The sequence below is a fragment of the Dunckerocampus dactyliophorus genome, chromosome 2, assembly GCF_027744805.1.
Source record: "Dunckerocampus dactyliophorus isolate RoL2022-P2 chromosome 2, RoL_Ddac_1.1, whole genome shotgun sequence".
Lineage (NCBI taxonomy): Eukaryota > Metazoa > Chordata > Actinopteri > Syngnathiformes > Syngnathidae > Dunckerocampus > Dunckerocampus dactyliophorus.
The window spans coordinates 7951187-7973049 of record NC_072820.1 but is presented as its reverse complement, the minus strand read 5'-3'; the positions used below and the strand labels follow the sequence as shown (position 1 = coordinate 7973049).

At 41.5% G+C, this 21863-nt stretch overlaps 1 protein-coding gene across 2 annotated transcripts in view; it reads right to left on the bottom strand.

Annotated features, from left to right (window-relative positions):
* Nucleotides 1–1192: 1192 nt before the first annotated feature.
* Nucleotides 1193–21863, bottom strand: part of pkn2a (protein kinase N2a) — a 29220-nt gene continuing 8549 nt past the window's right edge. The window contains exons 1-23 of one of the 2 annotated variants that reach the window (XM_054768143.1): nt 21519–21800; nt 19502–19666; nt 19223–19358; nt 15382–15536; nt 11927–12056; nt 10129–10274; nt 9743–9956; nt 9089–9274; nt 8872–8981; nt 8620–8763; nt 8416–8491; nt 8143–8299; nt 7913–8042; nt 6429–6565; nt 6070–6145; nt 5909–6000; nt 5650–5826; nt 4935–4997; nt 4769–4845; nt 3673–3815; nt 3482–3589; nt 1657–1737; nt 1193–1584 (exon numbers count right to left, since the gene is read on the bottom strand). In XM_054768143.1, coding sequence (XP_054624118.1) covers nt 1381–1584; nt 1657–1737; nt 3482–3589; nt 3673–3815; nt 4769–4845; nt 4935–4997; nt 5650–5826; nt 5909–6000; nt 6070–6145; nt 6429–6565; nt 7913–8042; nt 8143–8299; nt 8416–8491; nt 8620–8763; nt 8872–8981; nt 9089–9274; nt 9743–9956; nt 10129–10274; nt 11927–12056; nt 15382–15536; nt 19223–19358; nt 19502–19666; nt 21519–21635 — 3024 coding nt within the window. In that variant the 5' untranslated portion in view covers nt 21636–21800 and the 3' untranslated portion in view covers nt 1193–1380. Of the gene's footprint in view, nt 1585–1656; nt 1738–3481; nt 3590–3672; nt 3816–4768; nt 4846–4934; nt 4998–5649; nt 5827–5908; nt 6001–6069; nt 6146–6428; nt 6566–7912; nt 8043–8142; nt 8300–8415; nt 8492–8619; nt 8764–8871; nt 8982–9088; nt 9275–9742; nt 9957–10128; nt 10275–11926; nt 12057–15381; nt 15537–19222; nt 19359–19501; nt 19667–21518; nt 21801–21863 lie in introns of those variants that run through there. The other variant, XM_054768144.1, reaches the window with a different exon arrangement.

Genomic DNA, 21863 nt, shown 5'->3' with positions numbered 1-21863 from the left:
TGAAAGGATGCTTTGATATTCGTTAAAGCAAAACATGTAGATAAGCTAAGAAGTTAGCGTATGTATATTTCAAGAACAAAACTGCATCTCAGCTAGATGGAAAAGCCTATTATTAGTATGAACTTCAATCCCCCCCCTTATTTTTGCTGCTTTTTTAAATTTTCAAAATATTCCAGCCTTCTTAAATATATTTTTTTTCATTTCACATGACTATATTACACCTTTTCCCCCCCAACTTTATTGTTTCTTATAACTTAAAAAAAATTAACTTTATATTTCAACTCTGCTACAAAAAGTTTGTCTTGTAAAAATATGACTTTTTTGTCTTGATATTTTGAATTTTTTTCTCATAATATTGCAGCTGTTTTTTCCAATTTTTTTTATTTTGACATTACAACTTTTCCCCAAAAATGTTAACTTTATTCATTGTCTTGTTTCTCATTATATCATGACTCTTTTCTTTAATATTTCAATGTTATGCTACTAAAATATTATGACGGCCTTATTCTAAAATTACGACTTTTTCCTCTTAATATTTTGACTTAATTCTTGTAAAAAATGTTTAATTTTTAGAATGTGCTACGGGCCAATAATAATAATAATTTAAAAAAAAACAGCCGTGGGTTACAAATGGCCCCCGGGCTGCATTTTGGACACCCCTGGCCTAAGGGCTTTTTAATGATCAAATATTTTAATTCTGGAGTAAAATTAGACAGTCCAATAATATGAAGCATATTTTTTTTTACAGTATGTGTCATAACACTGGATGGAAAGCTGCTTTTAACTGGAGGCAAACACACACACAAAAAAAGTGAAAGTGGACCGCTGGACAGCAACAAGAAATTGTAGCAGTAGTAGTCAAGATGTGTGTAGTCATTGGCTTCAGCGATGCTTCTAGCGCTGTGAAGCTGACTGAATGCCAGTTTCAGGGAGGAAATGGCAACTTTACAATGAGATAAAAAAGTGGGTGAGCTATGGCGGAGGCTTGACAGGAAGAAAAAACACTGCAATAAAATATAGGACCGAATAAACTGTACACAGAAAAAAACCCAAAAAGAGACAGTGACGTTGTATAATGGGGTGTTGCCGTCTTCCAGAGTTCATATGAAAAACATTCTCAGTGGTCAGACAGCATGCAGGAGGGCCGAGCATCCCTCCCCTCCTTCAGTTTCTCCAACAAGAGTTTCATTGGTTTTCTTGTTTAAAAAAACAAAACCAAAAAAAAAAAAAAAAAAAAAAAAATTCTTCATGTTGATTTTTTTTTTTTTTTTTAGGAGGCGCCCGGTCACAAAAGATGACCTGCCTCTCTTTAAACATTTTGGACAGAATCATGTATGATGTCTCTTTCACTTGTGTGTGTGTGTGTGTGTGTGAGCTAAGCTAACACCAGTCAGCAATGTAATCAAAGTCCGTGAACATGTTCTGCTCCTCGGAGTTCAGCACTCGGGGCTCCCTGGGTGGCGTCAAGATGGGCGCTTCCGACGTAAATTCGTCGTCGAAGTTGCTGACGTCGTTGGCGCCCTGGATGGTCGGCACAAACGGCGGCTTGACTTTCTTGGCCAGCAGTCCGTTCCAGTCCACGTTCTGCAGATGGAGGAATGGTCAGTGTGTGCGGGTAAGCCAGCGTCTGCAAGGCGTTCAGTTAGTGTCGCTCACCCTGAAGAATAAATGCTTCTTAACCTCCTCTGCATCTCGTTCTCCCGCTCCCAGGCGGCGCTCGGGGCTTCTTCTTAAAAGCTGGGCACGGAGAGAAGCGGGAAGAATTGTTAGCTGTCCAAAAAAAGTGTAATTTGACCCAAAAAATGCTGGATAAACAGCAAACCATCATCATGCAAGATGACACGGAGGAAAAGTGTGACGATAACCGTAGAAGCAAAAATGTACTACTTTGTGTAGTTAACGTCATAAAGACCTTTGAGGAGGCCAACAACCAAACCAATGTAGGTCATATATCAGGGGTGTCCAAAGTGCGGCCTGGGGGCCGTTTGCAGCACCCGAGTGTCAGTTCTAAAAATATAATTAAACAAAAAACAACAGCAAAACAGTAATTTTACAAGACCAAAGTCAAAATAAAGAGAAATGTCGTAATTCTACGAGAATAACATCGTAATATTTTAGAAGCATAACACTGAAATATATAAAAAAAAATTATTTTTTTTAAAAGTCATAGTATTATGAGAAACAAAACAATGAATAAAGTTGTAATTTTTGGAAAATTTTGGAAAAAAATTCACAAGAATAAACTAGTAATATTACGAGGGAAAATAATGTAGCGTAATTTCTGGTGTACGTATAAGCCACTGCTTTTTTCTTTGACTTTGAACCCTGCAGCTTATACAGCGGTGCGGCTAACGGCTAGGTTCTCCTTTCCTTCAGAACTACTACTTATCATTTGTGTCGCTTGAGAAAGTGAGAAAACGGTAGCTCTTTCTTTGGCAGGAGCCAAGCACAAGCTAAAAAGGAACTCGCAACTCATTGGAAATCGCAGGAGGTCATTACTTGATATAACAGTCTGACTCACGGTGTCATCTTACAAAGAACGGTAAACTCATCACACAGCAACTTAACACTCAAAAGGTACCTAGGAAATATACAATACAGGTATCAATATGAGTTAAAAAAAATACTTAAAGTTTTCCCATAATGCATTGCTTCCAAGCAAACCATTCATTAGCGCCTGCCGGGGTGCAGCAATGATGTCAGCCTCCCTCTGGGTTCCTCTGGTGGACAGAGGCAGCATTGCAGCACCACTCTTACATCCATCCATCCATTTTCTATGCCATGCTTTTCTTGTTGTTTTTTCATTTTAAACTCGTACTCGTACTCGGTACTTGTATTGTATATTTCCCAAATACCTTTTGAGTGTTAGGTTGCCGTGCGATGATTTTAGCGCTCTTTGTCATGACACCATACAGTAAGTCAGACTGTTACATTGAGTGATGGCCTCCTGCAATTTCCAATCGATTAACAAGTGAGTTTTTTTCATAGCTCATGATTGGCTCCTGTCAAATAAACAGCTGCCTGGTCCTCATGGACTCGTGCGTACCACAATATGCCATTTTATGACGTGGACATGTGCTCCTTATAATCCGGTGTGGCTTAGATATATGTACAAATCTCTTCCCCCCCCCCAAGTTTAGTGGGTGTGGCTTAATCACTGGTATTTTACATCTGCAACAACTTTAAAGTCAACCGGCACAATACAAGGGATTGTGGTTGACTTTGGAGGCTCCAATGTGTTTTATTTCATGCCTATTTATGTTTTTTTAACACAGCCTACATCCGATAAGAGATAAGAGGATTCTACCTTGTAGGAAAATGTTGTACACTTAGGGAGATAAGGACAAATCAATGGGACTGTTGTTTGTGGGTCCTTAAAACGAGAAAATATGACTTTAGCCATTATCTAACACCGCAATGGCGCCAACTAGTGTGCATAAAGTGAGTGCATGTCATTTCCATTGCTGGTCAAACAACATACCCTCCTCATGATGGAGATGGCTTCAGTGGAGAGGAATCTCGGGTAGCGGACTTCATCGTTAACGATGCTGTCGAACACCTCCTCCTCATCGTCACCAGGGAAGGGGGACTGGCAGGGTGGACATATGTGGTCATGACGGCAAGACGAACTCACGTGACACAGTGTACATTCAAAATAAAACATGTGCTCACCTCCCCCACCAGCATTTCAAAGATGAGGACGCCCAGCCCCCACCAGTCCACGGCACGGGTGTACGACGTTTCAGTCAAAACCTCGGGCGCCAAAAACTCTGGTGTGCCGCAGAAAGTGCTGGTTCTGTCCCTGAAGCCCATTCCTAAAGGCGACACAGCGCGCGCTCGATAAAAAAAAATGCTCCACTCTTTATATTTTTCATAGCATATTGCTATCTCAGCATATTTTAAGCGTAAAAATGGTTAAATGAACTAAAATAAAAATATAAGGCATTCAGAAGACACATTGTGATATGTACCATTTCCACACTGGTCACTAGATGTCAGTAATGTTACGTTTGCTTACATTGATGAGACAATAGCCACTGCAGGAAGAACTGTCCAGAACCTGGAATAACAAGGAACTTTCCCAATGCAAACGTGTGAGTTTCTATTATGTCTTATTTTCTGTTATTATGTCTACTATAATGGGTAATAGGAGTGTAAAGGTGTCTATTGGGTGTCATTTCATGTCTGGAGGGCTCTAATCATAATGTTAAAAACAATATTTAGAAGGTCATAAACAGGTTTTCTATGCTGCAAATACAAAAATATTCTGTTTATAAATAAGAAATCCTAACTTGCGGAAATTCACTTATCACGGTCGGGTCTGCAACCATTTACCAATGATAAATGATCAATTACTGCGTTACATTTTGGTTATACTGTCCAACTCCCTCCAAAGTTGGTGCAGTTCCACACAAGCCAACTTGGGCGAGTTATATAATAAATCACTCGTCCAGTTATTTATGATAACCTCCACCTTGCTTTATTGAAATAACCAGAATGATTGACGATCAATATGTCATTCAATTACTCGCTCATGTTGTCTGTTATTAATACTAACTGCCACCTTTCACAATATAAACAACACAACACCCCCAAATGAGCCAAAAACCCTAGGAAAGTTGCAGAGTGAGATGTGAAGGGATGGCCCAAGCAAACATGCTGAATCGTGGAAGAGTGCAGAGCAGAGTGGCTGCATGCCATTCTTCTTAATTCACCCACTTTTATACACGCACCAAGTGACCATCAGTAAAATGTTGTTGCGTTTTACCTTCTTTACAAAGACCAAAGTCGGCAATCTTCACGTAGCCCTCAGTGTCCAGCAACAGGTTATCCAGCTTCAAGTCTCTGCAGAAACACAATGTATGTTTTTTTAGATTTCTTTTAAATATCTGCTAACACAAGTTTTTGAAGTACAAGTCCTCCACAGGGCTCACCTGTACACGATCCTGTGGTCATGTAAGAATTGCAATCCCAACACGACGCAGGCGGCGTAAAATCTGAGAGAACACAAACGATCAATTCACAGAGCCTCTAAAACAGGAGTGTCCAAAGTGTGGACCGAGGGCTATTTTGATGATGATTTTTTAAAAATCAGCCCTCAGCACGCTTTAAAAATACAATTAAACAAGAAAACTAACAAAAGCAACAAAAATGGAAAAAAAGACAAAAATTTTACTGGAATAAAGCAGAAATATTATGATAAAGTTGTAACATTACTACAACAAATTTTACAAGCATCATGTTGTAATACTGTGCAGGAGAAAATTTCATTTTCACAACAATTTTCGCTATATTGGTAACAAAACAAAAAAAAAGTTTCTAATTTTGGAAAATTTGGTTAGGAAAAAGTTGTGATGGAAGGAGAATAAAGTCAAAATACGGGAATAAAGTCATAAAAATAAAAAAAATAGTTAAAGAAGACAGCAAAAACAAAAATGGAAAAATGAGCAGTGCAGAAAAACTAATACACTTTTTCTTTAACTATATATATTGAACTTATTAGCATACTGTATGCACATGGACTGGTTTACGAAACGTAAAATATCAAAGTGGCCCCGCCCGTATCCTTTGATTTGACCGTATGTGGCCCTCGCTGGGAAAAAGTTTGACCTGCTCTCAAAGTTTTGAAGTTTGCCTCCAGACACTCACACTGCCCGAGGTTCGGAGAACACGTCGGCATGGATGTGCATCATCAAGTCGCCTCCCGCCGCGTACTCCATGACAAAGCACACGTGCTCCTGCGTCTGGAAGCACGCAAACAGGTTGACCAGGAACGGGTGGCGCACGCTGTTGACTGTTTCAAAGATCCTCTTCTCGCACATCAGGCTGGAAAGAGAGGACGAGCCAAGTTAGTCAAATTTGACGCAGCAGTGTTTTGTTCGACTGGACCTTGATGATAAGCGGTTACCTGTCCACCTCATCACGCGCCACAATGTCACCTTTCTTCAGGGCTTTGATGGCAAACATCTCTCCTGTACTTTTGTACTCTGCTAACAACACCTGCAAGAGACAGAATGGCCTCAGACAAACACAATCTTTGGTTCTTTGGCATTATCACAAGAAACTGACCTTTCCAAAATGGCCTCGTCCAAGGACCGCAACACATTTAAAGTCTTTGAGACTAAAATGAAACTGCTCTTCTTCCCTGAAAATAAAACATCACAGTTTAAATTCATATTACCATAAACTGGCAGGAGTTTGCTTTTCAGCTGAGGATTCAGTTTCTGCTCAATGTCAGTGCAAACCACTTGGGGGTGCTGTTTTCTACTCCACTGTGATCTCAACAGCAACCTCGTGACATCATTTTATTAGCAGAGTCAAACAAATTCCTAGACTGTGAATAGAAGCTTTAACAGTCAACACAGCTGTTTGGATGTGGCTCTCAACTCATTGCAAGAGAAGCATGGCCGAACGGGCTGATGTTGTACCTTATCTCAGCATCTTTCTGGAAGGCTGTGAGCTCCAGGTCCGGATGTTGCAGCTCTGTCTCCACCACCAAGTCCAGATCAGGTTTCACTGCAACGCTGTTCCTCTTGTTCAGGAAGTCGAACGAGGCGAGTGCGTCCTGGAGCAAGGGAATGAAAGCCAGAAAATAAATTTATTTAAATGAACTGTCAACTATAGTCGAAAGCTTCCCTACGGACAGTAACTGAAATTCCATTATTTTCAAAGTTAATGTAATATAAAACACTACTACAGTGGAACCTTCAATGTTAAATGGACAAATTCGAAATACGACCCAACATTAAAAAAAAAAAAGCCTCGAAAGTCAAACCAAGGTTCAGAGTTTGATAGACCTGCAATAATTAATAGTTGAATCGATGATTAATCAATTATCCTATCAACAACTATTTTTGTTTTTTGACTGAGATTTGACTCAGAACCCCAGATTTGGGCATCTATGTGTGGAATTTGCATGTTCTCTCTGTTTTTTCCGGGTACTCCGGTTTCCATAGGTATGGATCTGAGTGTGAATGGTTGTTTGTCTATATGCCCTGCGATTGGCTCTAGCGACCAGTCCAGCGTGTACCCCGGTTCTACCCAAAGTCAGCTAATATAGGCTCCAGCATACCGCAACCCTAATGAGGTTAAGCGGCATAGAAGATGGATGGATCCATGAAAATAGACGTTTTATGTTTGTGTTCTTTAGGCAAAGCAAGATATTCACACACATCAGCTTAGACTTTGGAAAACAGCCACTCTTTTCTGACATGTTGCGGACATATTGATGGTGCATATTGATAACCAATTACACTAACTTCGAATTTCACAGCTTCACTCTATCACGGTTTTTCAAAACATTTGAGTTAAAATAAATCATTGCAGTTCCGTGGTTAAATATGGCCCATTGTTAAGCCAAAAAATATGCATAATTCCGTAAAGTTGACGTATTTTGGCCAAAGTTAAGCATTTTCAAGCATGAAAATGACTATACAAGCTAAAGTACAAATATAAGGCATTCTAAAATTGAGCATTGAACACATTGTGATGTGTAGTATTCAACACTGGCCACTAGGTGTCAGTAATGCAACATTGATGAAACAACACGTAGAAATCGGAAGTTTAAAAAAGGGGGGGGGGGCCAAAAAGGAACTCTCCCAATGTGTGAGTCTGTATTATGTCTTATTTTTCTTTTATTATGTCTACTATATTGGATAATACGAGTGTAAAGGTTTTTTTTTCTATGCTCTAACTACAAAAATATTCCATTTAAAAATAAGGAACCCTATTCCGCGGAAATTCCAACAGAACAGTTACATTATTTCTAAAGGGGAAAAAATAGTCTATGGTGACCCAGTGTTCCAAGCGGAATAGAACAGTTCTTCAGTTGCTACAACAATTAATGAACCTGTTCATCATTCTAATTACCTGACATCCCCACCAGGTATCAACAATATACACGATTCAATACCTGCACTTCCTCTTTGTCAGGCAGCTTGTTGTGTTGCTCTGGTGGTTCCCGGATGCTGTCGGGTGCTGGGTAGAACTTGGGTCCTGTGGTGGCTTCTCTGTCAAAGTCCAGTTTTGTCACCAGTGGGTCACTGTGGGCAGGAAATGATTGAGTTTAGACACAACAGTAGACACCTTGTAGGTTTGCAGGGTTTTCAAATGACACGCAGCAGGAGAGATGCCTTTGCTTGCCTGCTTGGTGTGGGTGAACCCGGGATGCTGCTGGAACCAGTCTCAGCTGTCTGTGGACTAAAGGAATTGGAGCTGACGGTCGGAATGGCTCTTCTCACCAGACGGCCCCAGGTGGCGATGTTGATGTTCATCTGAGGGGCTCGCAGGAAAGTCTTACCTTATGACACAGAACGGGGAGAAAAACACCCAAGAGAGGAAGAAGGACACAATCAAAAAGAATGTGATTAAGGTTTCAGTGAGGATCGTTTGAAAGGTGAAACCAAGTTGGCGCACCTTGCTGCTTTGAGAAAATCTTCTTTTGTCTTTGCAGCTTTGGTCGTCTCTCAATAACAGGATTGAAAAATGTTACCTAAACAGGCGACACAATATGTAATTAAAGCTCTACTTCAACATACAATGTACAATGAATGGTGGTAAATAGTCTTGCAACACGGTTTAGGATTATTTGCTAGTGAATACAAGTGTGTGCGCACCAACCTCAGCAAAGAGCATCCCCTGTGGCTCCAGGTACAAACACATGCCATGCCGTTGGTTGTCTAGGAAGTCCTCCAGGCGCAGGAACTTGACCGCACAGAGTGACCGCCAATCACGCCAGTACACTGAGATTTCAAGCTCACGGGACTAGAAAAGGGCGGCAAGTGAAGACAAACCTTATGTGAGCCAGCATGTCCCTGTTGGACGTTCAAGCCAATAGTGGTGATGTAGGTCCACTGTGTGTGTTTGCGTTACCCGGTCCAGCTCCAATGTAAACTTCTGGTCCCAGGCCTGGTTACTGACAGGCTTCCAGCTGGTTTGACCTACGACTGTGTTGTCCAGCTTTAAAACTGCACTAATCTCGTCTGAGGAAACACAGATTCCGACTTACAAACACTAATCGTTGCTTAATGTAATAAAGTAACTACTTTTATCAGTATTTATTAATGTGTCTCATCTATGATGGACTTACTGGAGAGCTCCTCGCTTTTTGTCATGTTTCGTGAGCTCACGCTGCGGCTTCGGTTCGCTCTGCTAATGAAGGATGAGCGCGTTTCGCTCGGGCTCCAGCCAGGCAGTGGGACAGATGCCGCTTTGGAGCGGCCGGGAACATTTTCCAGAAGGTCTTGACAGCCCATGAGCCTGACGTCTAGCGTGCCTGGTAGTGGAAAAACATCCCACAAATGTCTTAAAATGTTCAGTAAAATGCTTTAAAACACAGTGTGGTACACTAAGATGGAGAAGGTGTGTTTGAATGCCTATACTGGTGTTTGTTTTGCTCTTAGACAACAGGGTGGACATGAATATTCATCTAAACTAACGTAAAGTTTAGTGTGGAAACATTTTGAACTATAATAAATAATGAAGATCATTGTAACCGTTATATACAACACTGTACAGTGTACAACTGCAGCACAGACTGGTGGAAAGTGAATGAAGTAAAGTTGGGACATAATTAACAATAATTAATAGGCTGAAGTGAAGAGATTAAGCTTTCAGTCTCAGTGTTTGCTGCCTATATAATGAACATTTTTTATATTGTTACATCATTACTATAAAAATAGGTCATTCCTTTAAATGCCCGTGGCTCCTCAACAATGCATTTCATATTACTGCCGCCTGGCACCTGTAAGTGCCGCGGGTTTGGTCACGGTGCTGTACTGGTTCTGCGTGGAGATGATGCTGGATCGTGGGCTCAGGACTGGTGCGGACAGAAGTGAGAGTTCCTCCACAATACTGTTGCTGCGTGCGTGGTTCTTAGGCAGCTCGCTGAGGCGCTGCTCCAAGGAATAGCGCAGGAGGTCCAGCTTTTGACTGGACTCATTAAACCGAGCCTGGGCCTGAATTGGACGAAGAGGGAGGGGGTGCAGTTTGTTAAAAGCAGTTAGAGATGATATTGGCTTATGTTAACAAATGAACAGACAGAAGACTGGTTCAGTTAGAGATCCATGAGGAGTAAAAGCGCAGAATCATGGTTTTCATTTTTGAATACTTGTAGATGTGATGGTGTACCTCTGAATGTGCTCTCTTTTCTGTGACTTTCCCAGTGCCCAGGAGTTTCATGACGTTCTTGGCTCCCTCTGCTACTGCAGACTCTATTCTGGCATGGTGACACAGCTCCTCTACCCGTAGGTCCAATGGACTGATGATGGCCTTGTCTGGAGGACAATGAAATACAGTAATCCCTCCTTTATCGTGATTAACTGGTTGCAGATTTCACCAGCAGATCTAAATATGAGTACCATTGCTAGAGGTAGACATGAAATAACACCCCTATAGGTACCTTTACACTCATATTACCCAATATAATAGATATAATCAGAGAAATAAGCCATCTAAGAGTAGTAAGCTATTTAACACTCATAAATAAGACTTGTGCTCGTGTGTGTTTCAATAAATGTCTTCCGTTTATTTGACGTGTGGACAGGAAGTGATGTCGGGGATTCAGAGTTGAGTTTTAGCTAGAATACGGCCACAACATCATTATGATGATGGTGATGATGATGATGACTATTACAGTCGTCCCTCACTCTATTGCGGTTCGAACATCGTTCACACACTCTTTGGCAAGCATTTTCTAACATAAAAAAGTTCTAAAAGAACTAAAATACAAATGCAGTTAAAGGTGATACAAGACGGTGACTGTCTACACTGGCCACTAGGTGTCACTAGTATCACGCACCAGACATCCCTAAGGACAGGCTTTTATTATTATTTTATAATTAGTTATCTCACAGCAGGCGCAATAGTAACATAATCCATCCATGCTTTTTCTATGCCGCTTGTCCTGACAGGGGCCACGGGGGTATGCTGGAGCCTATCCCAGCTGATTACGAGCAAGAGGCAGGGTACACCCTGAACTGGTCGTCAGCCAATCGCACATATAGATAAACCATTCACACTCACATTAATACCTATGGGCAAATTTAGAGATGCCAATTAATGTAACATGTTTCTGGAATGTACCAAAGTACCCGGAGAAAACCCACAAACATGCAAACTCCATATAGAGATGTCCAGCGGACATTTGAACACAGATCTTCTTCTCTTGACTGTGTGGCCAACCACTTGGCCACCGTGCTGCCCTAGTAACATACTGTAGTAAGAATAAACAATAAGAATAATAAATAGTAATACAAACTTTTAAATAACAAAACTGAACTCTGAATCCACTATGTCACTTCCTGTCCACACATCCGGGAAGACATTTACCGAAATACACATGAGCATGACTCTTATTTATGTCTTAAATGGCTTTAAAAAAAAAAAAAAATTATATCTACTATATTCAGTAATGAGTGAAAAGGTGATTATAGGGGTGTTATTTCTTGTCTAGAGGGCTCTAATAATGGTCAAAATTGTATTTAGAAAGTCCTAAACAGGTTTTTTATGCTCCAAATACAAATACTTGTACTACGTTTGGTAATATTGAGCCCTACTTTGCGGAAATTTACTTATTGCGGTCGGGTCTGGAACCAGTTAACTGCGATAAACGAGGGATTACTGTATTATTAATATTATGTTATTATTGTGCCTGTTGTGAGATGAATCATTCTAAAATAATAAAAGCCTGTCATTGGCAATCAGGTCTGCTGTGTGTCATTAGTGACACCTAGTGGCCAGTGTATACAGTTCATTCAACCACAAAACAGCGATCATGTATTTATTCATTTTTGAAAAACGTTGATAGAGTGAGGGAGCGACGTTTGAACCGTGAAGGAGCAAGGGACGACTGCACAACATTATCTCACATGCCACATGCTGATTTCTCTATCTAACGTTAATGGCATCATGGAAAGAAAAATCTCACCCATCACATCGTTGTTCTCGAAGCTTAGCTCATTGGCCTGGCTTGCCTTGAGGATCTGCATCCTGATGAACTCAATCTTCATCTTGCTGTCCTGGAGCAGCTGCTGTGCTGTCGCCAGTAACTTGCGATCCTATGAGTGGGATCAATCCAGTTAAGCAAGTCAAAACAACACTAATTGAGATGATACAGCATTTTAGGGGTTCATAAGCTTGTACCAACAGCTCAACAAAGACCTCAGTTGTACCTCATCTGAACCCAATGAACCAGTGGTTATTATTATTATTATTATTATTACTATTTGCCAAGACAAAAGGTGTTGTATCATTGTGTGGTTAGCTGACTTCTTTTACATGTACACAAACACGTGCCAGCATTCCTCTGAACTAAAACAGTCCAAGTTGATGGTGGCAGTGCATGCAGGAAAAGGCCTCTTTCCAGCAGGAACTTCCTCTCTGACATCATGACAGCACTATTTCCAAACGGACGGTGCCTCTGTGGGTCTGTGTCTGACAGGCTGATTACAAAACATTGTGACCTCACAGTGACTGTCGGGACACTTGGGTTTGTGCCACTGACTTTCACATCCACATCCTTAATCATTAAAATTCTATAACAATCTCTACAAGCTCTACCAACACGTCCATACTACCACTACTTTGCATGTACAGTATTTTGCTTCACCCAGAGGTCATACCTTTTTCTTACATCGTTTGCTGAACCAGCATTCGTGTGCAGCTCTAATAACTGGCTTAGTAGGGACCAGGTGGCATGACCTGTCTCTTGTGACTTAACCATGCACACACCAGCCAAATTATAGCTAGTCATACTTTGAGCATGAGAGGAGCAACAGTGCCCGTAAAAGCTTTGTGAACAAACAGCAGTGCATATGACACACCATGTATCAGCATATTCTCATGTTTCCTCCTGCCGCAGCAAATCCACAATGTTAACATTGTGCCATCTGGAGAGTGGAAGTTACGGTTTGGGTCTTTCATCTGGGAAACTCTAGGTCTGATGGTGTGACATTATTGCAGAGTGGACTCTGCAATAATGTCACACGCAGCTCCCTGGTGGCCAATGTTGGTTGTGGCCACCCTTGGTCACTCTCCGGCCCCCACACTGGCCATTCAGACATTTCAGGTATCAATTTCTTGCCACCACTATGTGAGTAATAGTCTCACCTTTGCCACCCCAATGAAACATTTCTGTCTCCGCCACTGCTCGCATGGGAAGTATGACGCTGCACAGGCTGTTTATACTAGTGACCGCCAATAAATTACTATTGCGCTGAGGAGAAAAAAGTAACAAACTGATCTAATGTCAAATGATTAGTCCTACCCTTAAAGTACTTTGCATGCCCATTTTTTCCAATTTTATCTTTTCTTGGACCTTTAACCAGATTAGGGACCTGACTCAGAGGTTTGTTACAAAAGCAAAACAATATTGTTGGTCATGCTGTGTAATAACAAAAAAAAAAGTAAATTCAGCAATACTTTGTTTGCATTATTTTTAATGCTTTGAAGAGCTATTTTCATAACCATATTCATGTTTGTATCAAAAGCTTAATATAAAAATAAATAAATAAAAAAAAATCAGGATCGGATCGGCAAGACTATTAAAAAATCGGATCGGATGCCCAAAAATGTGGATCGGGACATCCCTGGTTTGTACAGATAAATATTATCAGGTTTTCAATAGTATTTCAGATCAGGGGCGGCATGAAAAAATGTCTGTCCCCTAGTGTGACAGAAAATAATTGAGAATTACCCCTGTAATGGAAGATGAAGCCCAATGTGAGCTCGCCTCATAATGTTGTTAATGAGTATATGTAACGGATGCCAGCCAGTGAGCCTGTGAGGCTGTGCAAGTGTACGTTGGTAAACCTCACTCCCTCTGCCTTAAAAGCTGCGCTGAACACACTGTCGACGGTCCACGCTTTTGGCTGTGTGGTCAGCGCTCTCGCCTCCCATTGCGAAGGTCATGTGTTTGAGCCCCGGTGCGGGCGGTGCGAAGCAGGGCGGGTTACATATACAAGTAGTCATCCCTCATTTATCGTGATTAATTGGTTCCACACCAACTGCGATAAGTGCATTTCCACAAAGCGGGGTTCCTTATTTATAAATGGAATATTTTCATAGTTAAGAGCATAGAAACCTTCAGCCTATTAATTATAACCTTCTAAATACAGTTCTCAGCATTATTAGAACCCTCTAGACATGCAATAACATGCGACTTTTACACTTGTATTACCAGCTATAGTTGACATAATAATAGATACTATGATGTCTTAGTCACAAATAAGACATTATATAGACTCACATCTTAGGATTGACAGCTTACAGTACTTGATGGCTACCGTCTCATCAATGTAACATTCCTGACACCTAGTGGCCAGTATAGTAGACTACTACTGCAATGGCGCAGAGAACACATATATGCAGTGAACATTCACATAGGAGCTGCTGTCAGCCACAACTCATGCCAGTCACTGGCACACTCCACACTGTTAACCATGCTAACACTCTGCAACTCTACGGTAGTTAGCCGACGTCGCACACGTCACTTCCCAGGCCCCGCCTCCTAAAGGCGCACACAATGTCACAGATATTACAGTACATATAACACCTTCTAAATGCCACATACAATTTGCTTAAACAGGGTGTATAAAAAAAAGTAGACTCTCCAAAAAGTAGCCACTAAAGTTACAATAGAATATTTTCATGAAATGTCTTTATTTGCATATGTTGATATGGACATCATCCGAAGGTCCATACCAAAATTTATTGCATAATTGCATGCATGACTGAACACATGCCTTTTTTCCGGTGGGCAAAAAAAAAAAATTCCTCCAAAAAAATTAAAGAGTAAAAATTTAAGTTTAAGTCTTAAACTGTGATGCAAAATGAGAATTTCTGTTCTTCTATGCTGCGATACCCATATTAACCCTTTGTTTCATGCTATTTGCACTGAGGTAATGGATGCAAGTTTTTGTCAACCCAGTCCTCAACATGAGGACAAAAAAGAAGAACAAAAAAAATCTAATTTTGCATCACAGTTTATGACTTTTCCTCAAATTTTAACCCTTTCATTTTTGGGAGGCCGGAAAATGGGCCTGTGTTCAGTCATGCATGCAATTATACAATAAATTTTGGCATGGCCCGAAGGATGAAGGATGATACCAACATATGCTAATAAAGTCATTTCATGAAAATATTCAATTGTAGCTTTAGTGGCTACTTTTTGGAGAGTCTGCTTTTTTTTTTTTTTTTTTTACACCCTGTCTAAGCATATGTTTTGACTAATTATAGGCTGTAAAACCGCGATACAGTGAGGGCGCAATGTTCCAAACACGATGCAGGGACGACTGTACCCCAGTTTACAAGAGACAAACAAGTGTTAACACACAAATTCGGGTTGAGTATGAGGGGATGTTGTAGAGGGAAGCCAAATCCTACCTTTGATGGCCCATTGGAGTACATCTGAATCATGTTCTCTGCGCCCTGTTTGACCTTGAGCTCGATGTCGTTCTGCCTTTTCAGGGCTGCCAGGCGGCTGCTGCTTGTGCATATTCGGGTCTCACTGTTGGGGGTATCTGGGGTCAGAGGACATTCTGGGGAGCAACACAGAGGATGAGGAGTTAGCACTTTACCAAACTTTGGAAACAACCACTGGTACAAGATATGACTATCGCTGGAGTTTGTCACAAATAGACACGGAACTGAGCTCTGCATGTATGCGCTATTTTTAGACAGTAGCCTTGTAGAGGTTACCTAAACAGTCTTGCAGCACCACACAATCATCATTACTTTGCTTACAAAAACTTGTCAGGCAGCACCTTTAGAGAGGTCTGTAGAGTAAAATTTCTTCACACTGGACTTCATTTGATCTCAGCAAAAATCAAACATTGTTGCAATAACATTAATATTTGTAATGATGTTTCACAATATGTATCTAATATAGGTAATCATCGATAAATCAAATGATTAAAAAAAAACAGGTCACTAATTATGACGCCCTTGATAAATTGACATGTGCTACCTATGGCATATGCCTATGCTACCCTAGCTGCAGTTAGCTCCGTAAGCCAGCATACGCTAACATGAATGACAGCACAAAAGCGAATTCCACAACGTGGGAATATTTTGGTATATACAGAATGAACACGGTGAGTGCATGAACACCGACGACCGACGGTTTTCTCAACTGGGAAAAAAACCCACTGATGGAGGTGCTCGGGCAGCGGAGCCTTCGTCCCGACAGTCAACGCTTACTGAGACGTCGGGTCAGCAAATATAAACAAAACAGTTCAAAATGGTGAGCGTCCACAGAGTAGACAGACAGAACGAAAACACACATACGAGTAACTTCTGTGCCAAGCTAATGTGGCTCACACAGGTACACCGGCGTACACTATACTTGAGTACAATCTAGTGGTTCAAATGTGAATGACACATCTCATGACTTCAATGAATGGAAAAAATAGTCTAAAAAAAATGTTACGATAATATTGAATATCAACGATAATTTGTAGCACAATTATCAACCAGCAAAATTTGTTATCGTGACAGGCCTACTCTAACATAAGTTTGTCATCATGCCAAAGATTGTCCTACGTTAGCTTAATATACTGTACTGTTTCTCAAAATCATTTAACACTTTATTTTGTGTTTTTGAACAAGAAACTTATCCCAAGGATGAATGCATGTGTTCATGTGTGGACTTGAAAGGAACAGGGAAACGCTTTCCCAGATTGATTCGATGACTCCATCACACACACACACACACACACACACACACACGCACACACACACGCACACACGCATGCATGTCCACACAGTTGGCAGGAAAACCTGTCTGACTTCTCCAGACGTGATTAGCAAGCTCAGTTTCAGTTTCTGTGTCTGTGGCGTCATAGTTGAACTCGTCAATCAACAGTCAATCTAAACCTAAAAACAACAGCACTGGCAACAGTTTATTATTTCAGGAATTATTTCATTTCCAGACATGGATTATAATAGCCAGCCACCTGCACAGATGTGCTGCAAAAGTCATGTACTGTACAGTAGTTCCAGCTTGGGAGTTTCTCTCTTTGAGAACGGGGGAGTGGAGGTCGGGAGGCAGGGCGGGGGTTGGTTTTGGCCTAGGTTGCATCAAGTTGAGAACTCCCTCCTACTTCTAAAAGCGGTTCAGCCCACGCTGGGCTCGAGGACAAGACACTGAGCTGCTGAATAGCTGCTGCGATGATGTCACTGCTGGACAGCTGACAAGGGCAACCCTCCCCTCGGTTTCTGATGGGAACGCAAAGAGAAAGTGGGCAGGAATATTCCCTCAACAATGACATCACAGCAAAAGACCAAGTGAACTTGGGTGGTTCACATAATCTGTCCAGGATTAATATAAACAGTGCGGTGAACATTATAATATGTAGGTAAATGTTGAAAGACTTTCTCTTTATGCCACCATGCCATCTATGTACACAGACTACCCACTAGAATTCAACCCCAGGTCATGAGGATATGGGGAAAATAGGACAATAATTTGCGTATCATTATAAAAAATCGTATAGCCATGCATGGGAACCACTGGGCCAATAAAACAAGCTATTTGAGCCAATAACTTTTACGTACAAGACAGCAACAAATGTCTTAAGAGTAAGGCAGGAGAGTGGTTATTATTGTATTGTGATAATATACTGGAGGCTAGATTCCAGCAGGTTAGTCATTCAAAATCTTAACCCTAGTTTGAGAACTCCTATCAATAGCAATGAAATTATACAAAAGATGATACCTCCAACAAGGCACAATGCTTTCTATAATATGCAAGAACATTTCAAAAATACAATCAAACCACTTGTTTTACAAATACTGCAGTACGTCACCCCGCACTTATTTTATAGCTATTAAATGACTGGATTTTAAAAAATGTAGCTTATCCTGTGAGTGAATGAGTGACTGAGTGAGTCCATTTGTCACCTAAACTGAGCTGTGGAGATAAGCAGACACAACCCACCCCAACCCTGTCCAACAACAAAACCCATTCTGGCAGCTCGTACAGACACAGCAACTCTTTCTGACAAATTTGGGGAAACAAGGCCTGTTCAAGTCGACCATATGTCAAGAAGTTGTCCCGTGTCCCATGACTCAATTCCCCGCTCTCCGTCATTTCACCATGCTCAGCGACATTCCGGTGCCGTCGCGTCACACAGAAAGAAGGACCTCGTTCATCAGACACAGGGTCACAGAAATAGGATAAATTTGTTTCCACTAACCATTTACCGAGACAACCTCGCTTCTCCCCCCAAATACGTCAGCCGACCTGGGGACTGTAACCGGCATCAGGCAGACAAACACCGAGCCTCAACTTCCTTTCATGTGAGCACTCGCCTCCAGCAACTGCCTCATCAGGCCATTGGTGTAAAGCGTTGAACAAACGCCACTGCTTGACTCTTTCCAAGTTTCATTGTTGTTGACAAAAGGCACAGGAGCCAGCTTTCAACAGCCTCGGAGGGGAACAATCGACAGCTCATTGTAACAGTCGGTGGAATGTGGAATGCAACAATGTCAGTCTCTCGAGAGTGAGTCACCTCCAAAGACTGACTGTGCTCTGGTTGTGTTTGTGTGTGAGTGAGTGTGAGTTGATCTTAATACTGATGATGTTGTGGCACAACACCAAAATTACTTACAACGTGATACTTGGGTTTACAGTAACCAGTAATGGTTACAGCTTTGTTGCTAGTGAAATAAGAGATAGACTGTTGTGGGACTGGATGAATACCGTAGCGGCCACAAGAGTTGCAAGGGGCCAAGCCTCAAACCACAACATTAGATCGCACCTTCAATTAGATCCATTTTATAGCACAGAAACTTACCATATAAATATAGCAACAATCTGTGGTTAAAATAACACTTTCCTCTAGCGCAGCCTTACTGTACAGGCTGTTGTTTTATATAGATAAATGCTAGAAATGCTAGACACGTGGAGAGACATTGGAGAGGGGTTTCAAAATGACGAAAGAGCGCACATAGCAGTTTGGGTTCAAAGCCTTGCACAGTGGCACCTTAGGGTGAAGTCAAACAACCTTCCAATAATACGGCATTTCCATATTTTGTTTTTTAGTGGGTCTTAGGCTAGCCAAAGACCAGTCCTATAGAGCTACTATTCCTAACATACGACATTAAGAGACCTCCAAACACAATTTGCATTCCTCAACCAACCCCTTATTATATTTGCGTAAAAGCGCCACACTCACCAATTACACGTTTACACACATACGTAACACGGTTGGCTGCCAGTTACCTTGTAATTCTTCAGGGTCTTTAACCACAATATGGGCGTTGAGCTCCTGCAGCTCCTGGTGAAGCTCCTCAACCTTCTTGTTGGATTTTTTCAGCATGTTGTCAACATAAGCCAGGCTTTTCTTGTCTGTGGTGACCTGAGGACAAGAGAAGAAATTGGCAAAGTGCAGACTGGATAGACGACTGGCAGCCATGAGTTGTGACATACAGTATGTCTCACAGAAAGACACACTTGGGTGTGCAAAAGATGTTTACTATAAACCAAAGACAGTGGCAGTACCTTGCGCAGGTTCTCTGCACCTTCCTTGATCTTAAGCTCCTTGCGGATCTCCCGGCGAATCTGCTCCTTGATCTCTTCCAGCTTCTGCTGGACCATGGTGTCCGACAGGTCCAGATTATTGCCGAGGCCGAGCCGCTCCGACACAAGCTGGCCCCGGGAATCCCCCTAGAAAAGGAGAGAGGAGATTAGTGGAATATGGTGAATCAATGTTTGATGCAGGAGAAGGTGTAAGGAGAAGCACTACAAACTGTATACAATACAGCACTGAAAAAAGACGAGACATGCCGTTTGACTAATCAGTCAATTAGTCAGGCATTGTTCCTGCACATCTTAATTTGCCATCTTAACAACACATCTTGGAGAATGGCTGTGCCCCAGTGTGCAAAGCAAGGCCCAATAAACACCTTTATTTCCTCTGTCATGCATTCAATACCACAATGTAATACTAGGGATGAGCGAGTACACCACTATCTGTGTCTGTATCTGTTCACCCATCTAAGTGATCCGTACTCCTATCGCCAACTACTAGCAGATCTTTGGGACTTTGTCGGTCAATCGTGAGAACATTTTGAAAAAAATGTATTATTATATCAGTGCCCTCACCTCCCGGAGAGTGACCAACAGGCACACATTTTGTCCACTGAACACGCCTGTATACATTGCCGCTATCCAGGCAGCAACCCGCGAGCCCCAGCAAGGAGGAGGTCGAGAGAGGGAGGGAGAGACAGTGCGCTGCAGCAATGTGCTTGCGCACACAACAGTAATTATTGCACGTTAACAGGACTCAAAGTCTGCCTTTGACACCTCAAAGTAAAGGCACAAATATAACTCCATGGACGTGCACCTCCAAAAAAAATCTTTGAGCTGCGACGACGCCGTTCCTTTAAGGCTGACTGGCTCAGGGGCCATCTGCGCTCACTGCATAAACACAATAAAATGTAAAAAACAGCAAAGGCCACAAACGCTGATCGGGACACTCTAGTCTATACTTTTACCAGGCTTCTCTGGTCATGTTTAGCACCTGTGTTATTTATGATACAGTATTATGCCAAAAACATAATAGGCAAGATGCTTTAGTCTACATTCAGTTTCATTAATTTTGTGCAGATGCCGGGATTAAGCAAATTTCTGTTTTCTGACAGGACTGTTTGCCAGACTGTGACATACAGGCCAGACAGCTCCACGTGGCGAGTGCACACTCGACTAGTTCAGCTGAATATACGTTCTAACACACGACCGCTTGCGCAAAACCCACACTTTGTGTACTGTATTGCTATTCAAAAGAGAAACCACTACGATGAGGAAGAGTTGTGTCAATTATTACATCCGCTGTATCAAACTTGATGAAATCACTGCAGTTTTCAGTTACTGTTAACCTGCATTCTTAAACCCTTCTGCTTAACCAAGGAGGGATTAGGAGCCACATCCTAAATGACTTCATCTTGAGAGATCATCGTGAAAAGATGGTGAGGTGCCAGTGGCGGATTCCATGAAACCAAGGCTGCATATAAGGGTTATTTTCACTGTTGATTAATCTCATTACATCCTCTATGGCTAATCAGTGTGGTGTGTATGTGCTGCAATAACATCGACAAGTACAGGGCATGTAAAACCAATTATGAATTATTCATTAATTATAATAAACAAATCAAAAGGTTTTTTTTGCCAATAAACTGCACGTCTGATGTATAGAACGTTTAATGTTATTTCTGCCCCAGTGACAATATTGTATGCAAAAATGATAGATATAAAAATCACATAAATAGAAGATCTCACTGCACTGAAACCATCTGAAAATGTGCCAAGTTTGTTCAACTGTTTTCAGCTGAACAAAGTTGTTAAATGAGATCAGAAAAACAAAACATAGTATCACACAATGGCAGCCATGAAATCTTAAACATAAATATCTTGTGGCTTCAACCAAACATGATGTTGGTAACATAGATGCAAATCCAGCGATGCACAATGAGACTGGATGTAATCATTGATGGCTAAAATGACAAGTTCCTAATCTTACCATAGCATCTTCAGTTTCTGCCAAGTCCATTTCTAGATCCGATGACCAAACCAGCCCACGCATGTTATGCTGACACGCTAAATGGTCCTCACAACAATCCCACTGAAGTTCAGCCATTAGGAAAGAGTAAAGCCGTCCTCTGTAAAGTTAGGCTATTATTGCTGCTAGCAGAGGCTCCATTCAAAGCCACTCTCGCTCATTCACTCCAAGAGATTTCTTCCTGCCGTCTCATTTTACTTTGTCTTCCTCACACGCGCCAGTGACATCAACTGAGGAAGATAAACCGTCTGAGTAGCGACGGCCAAATCCCTATTAGCTTCTCACTCTGTGAGGTCACAGCAGCCC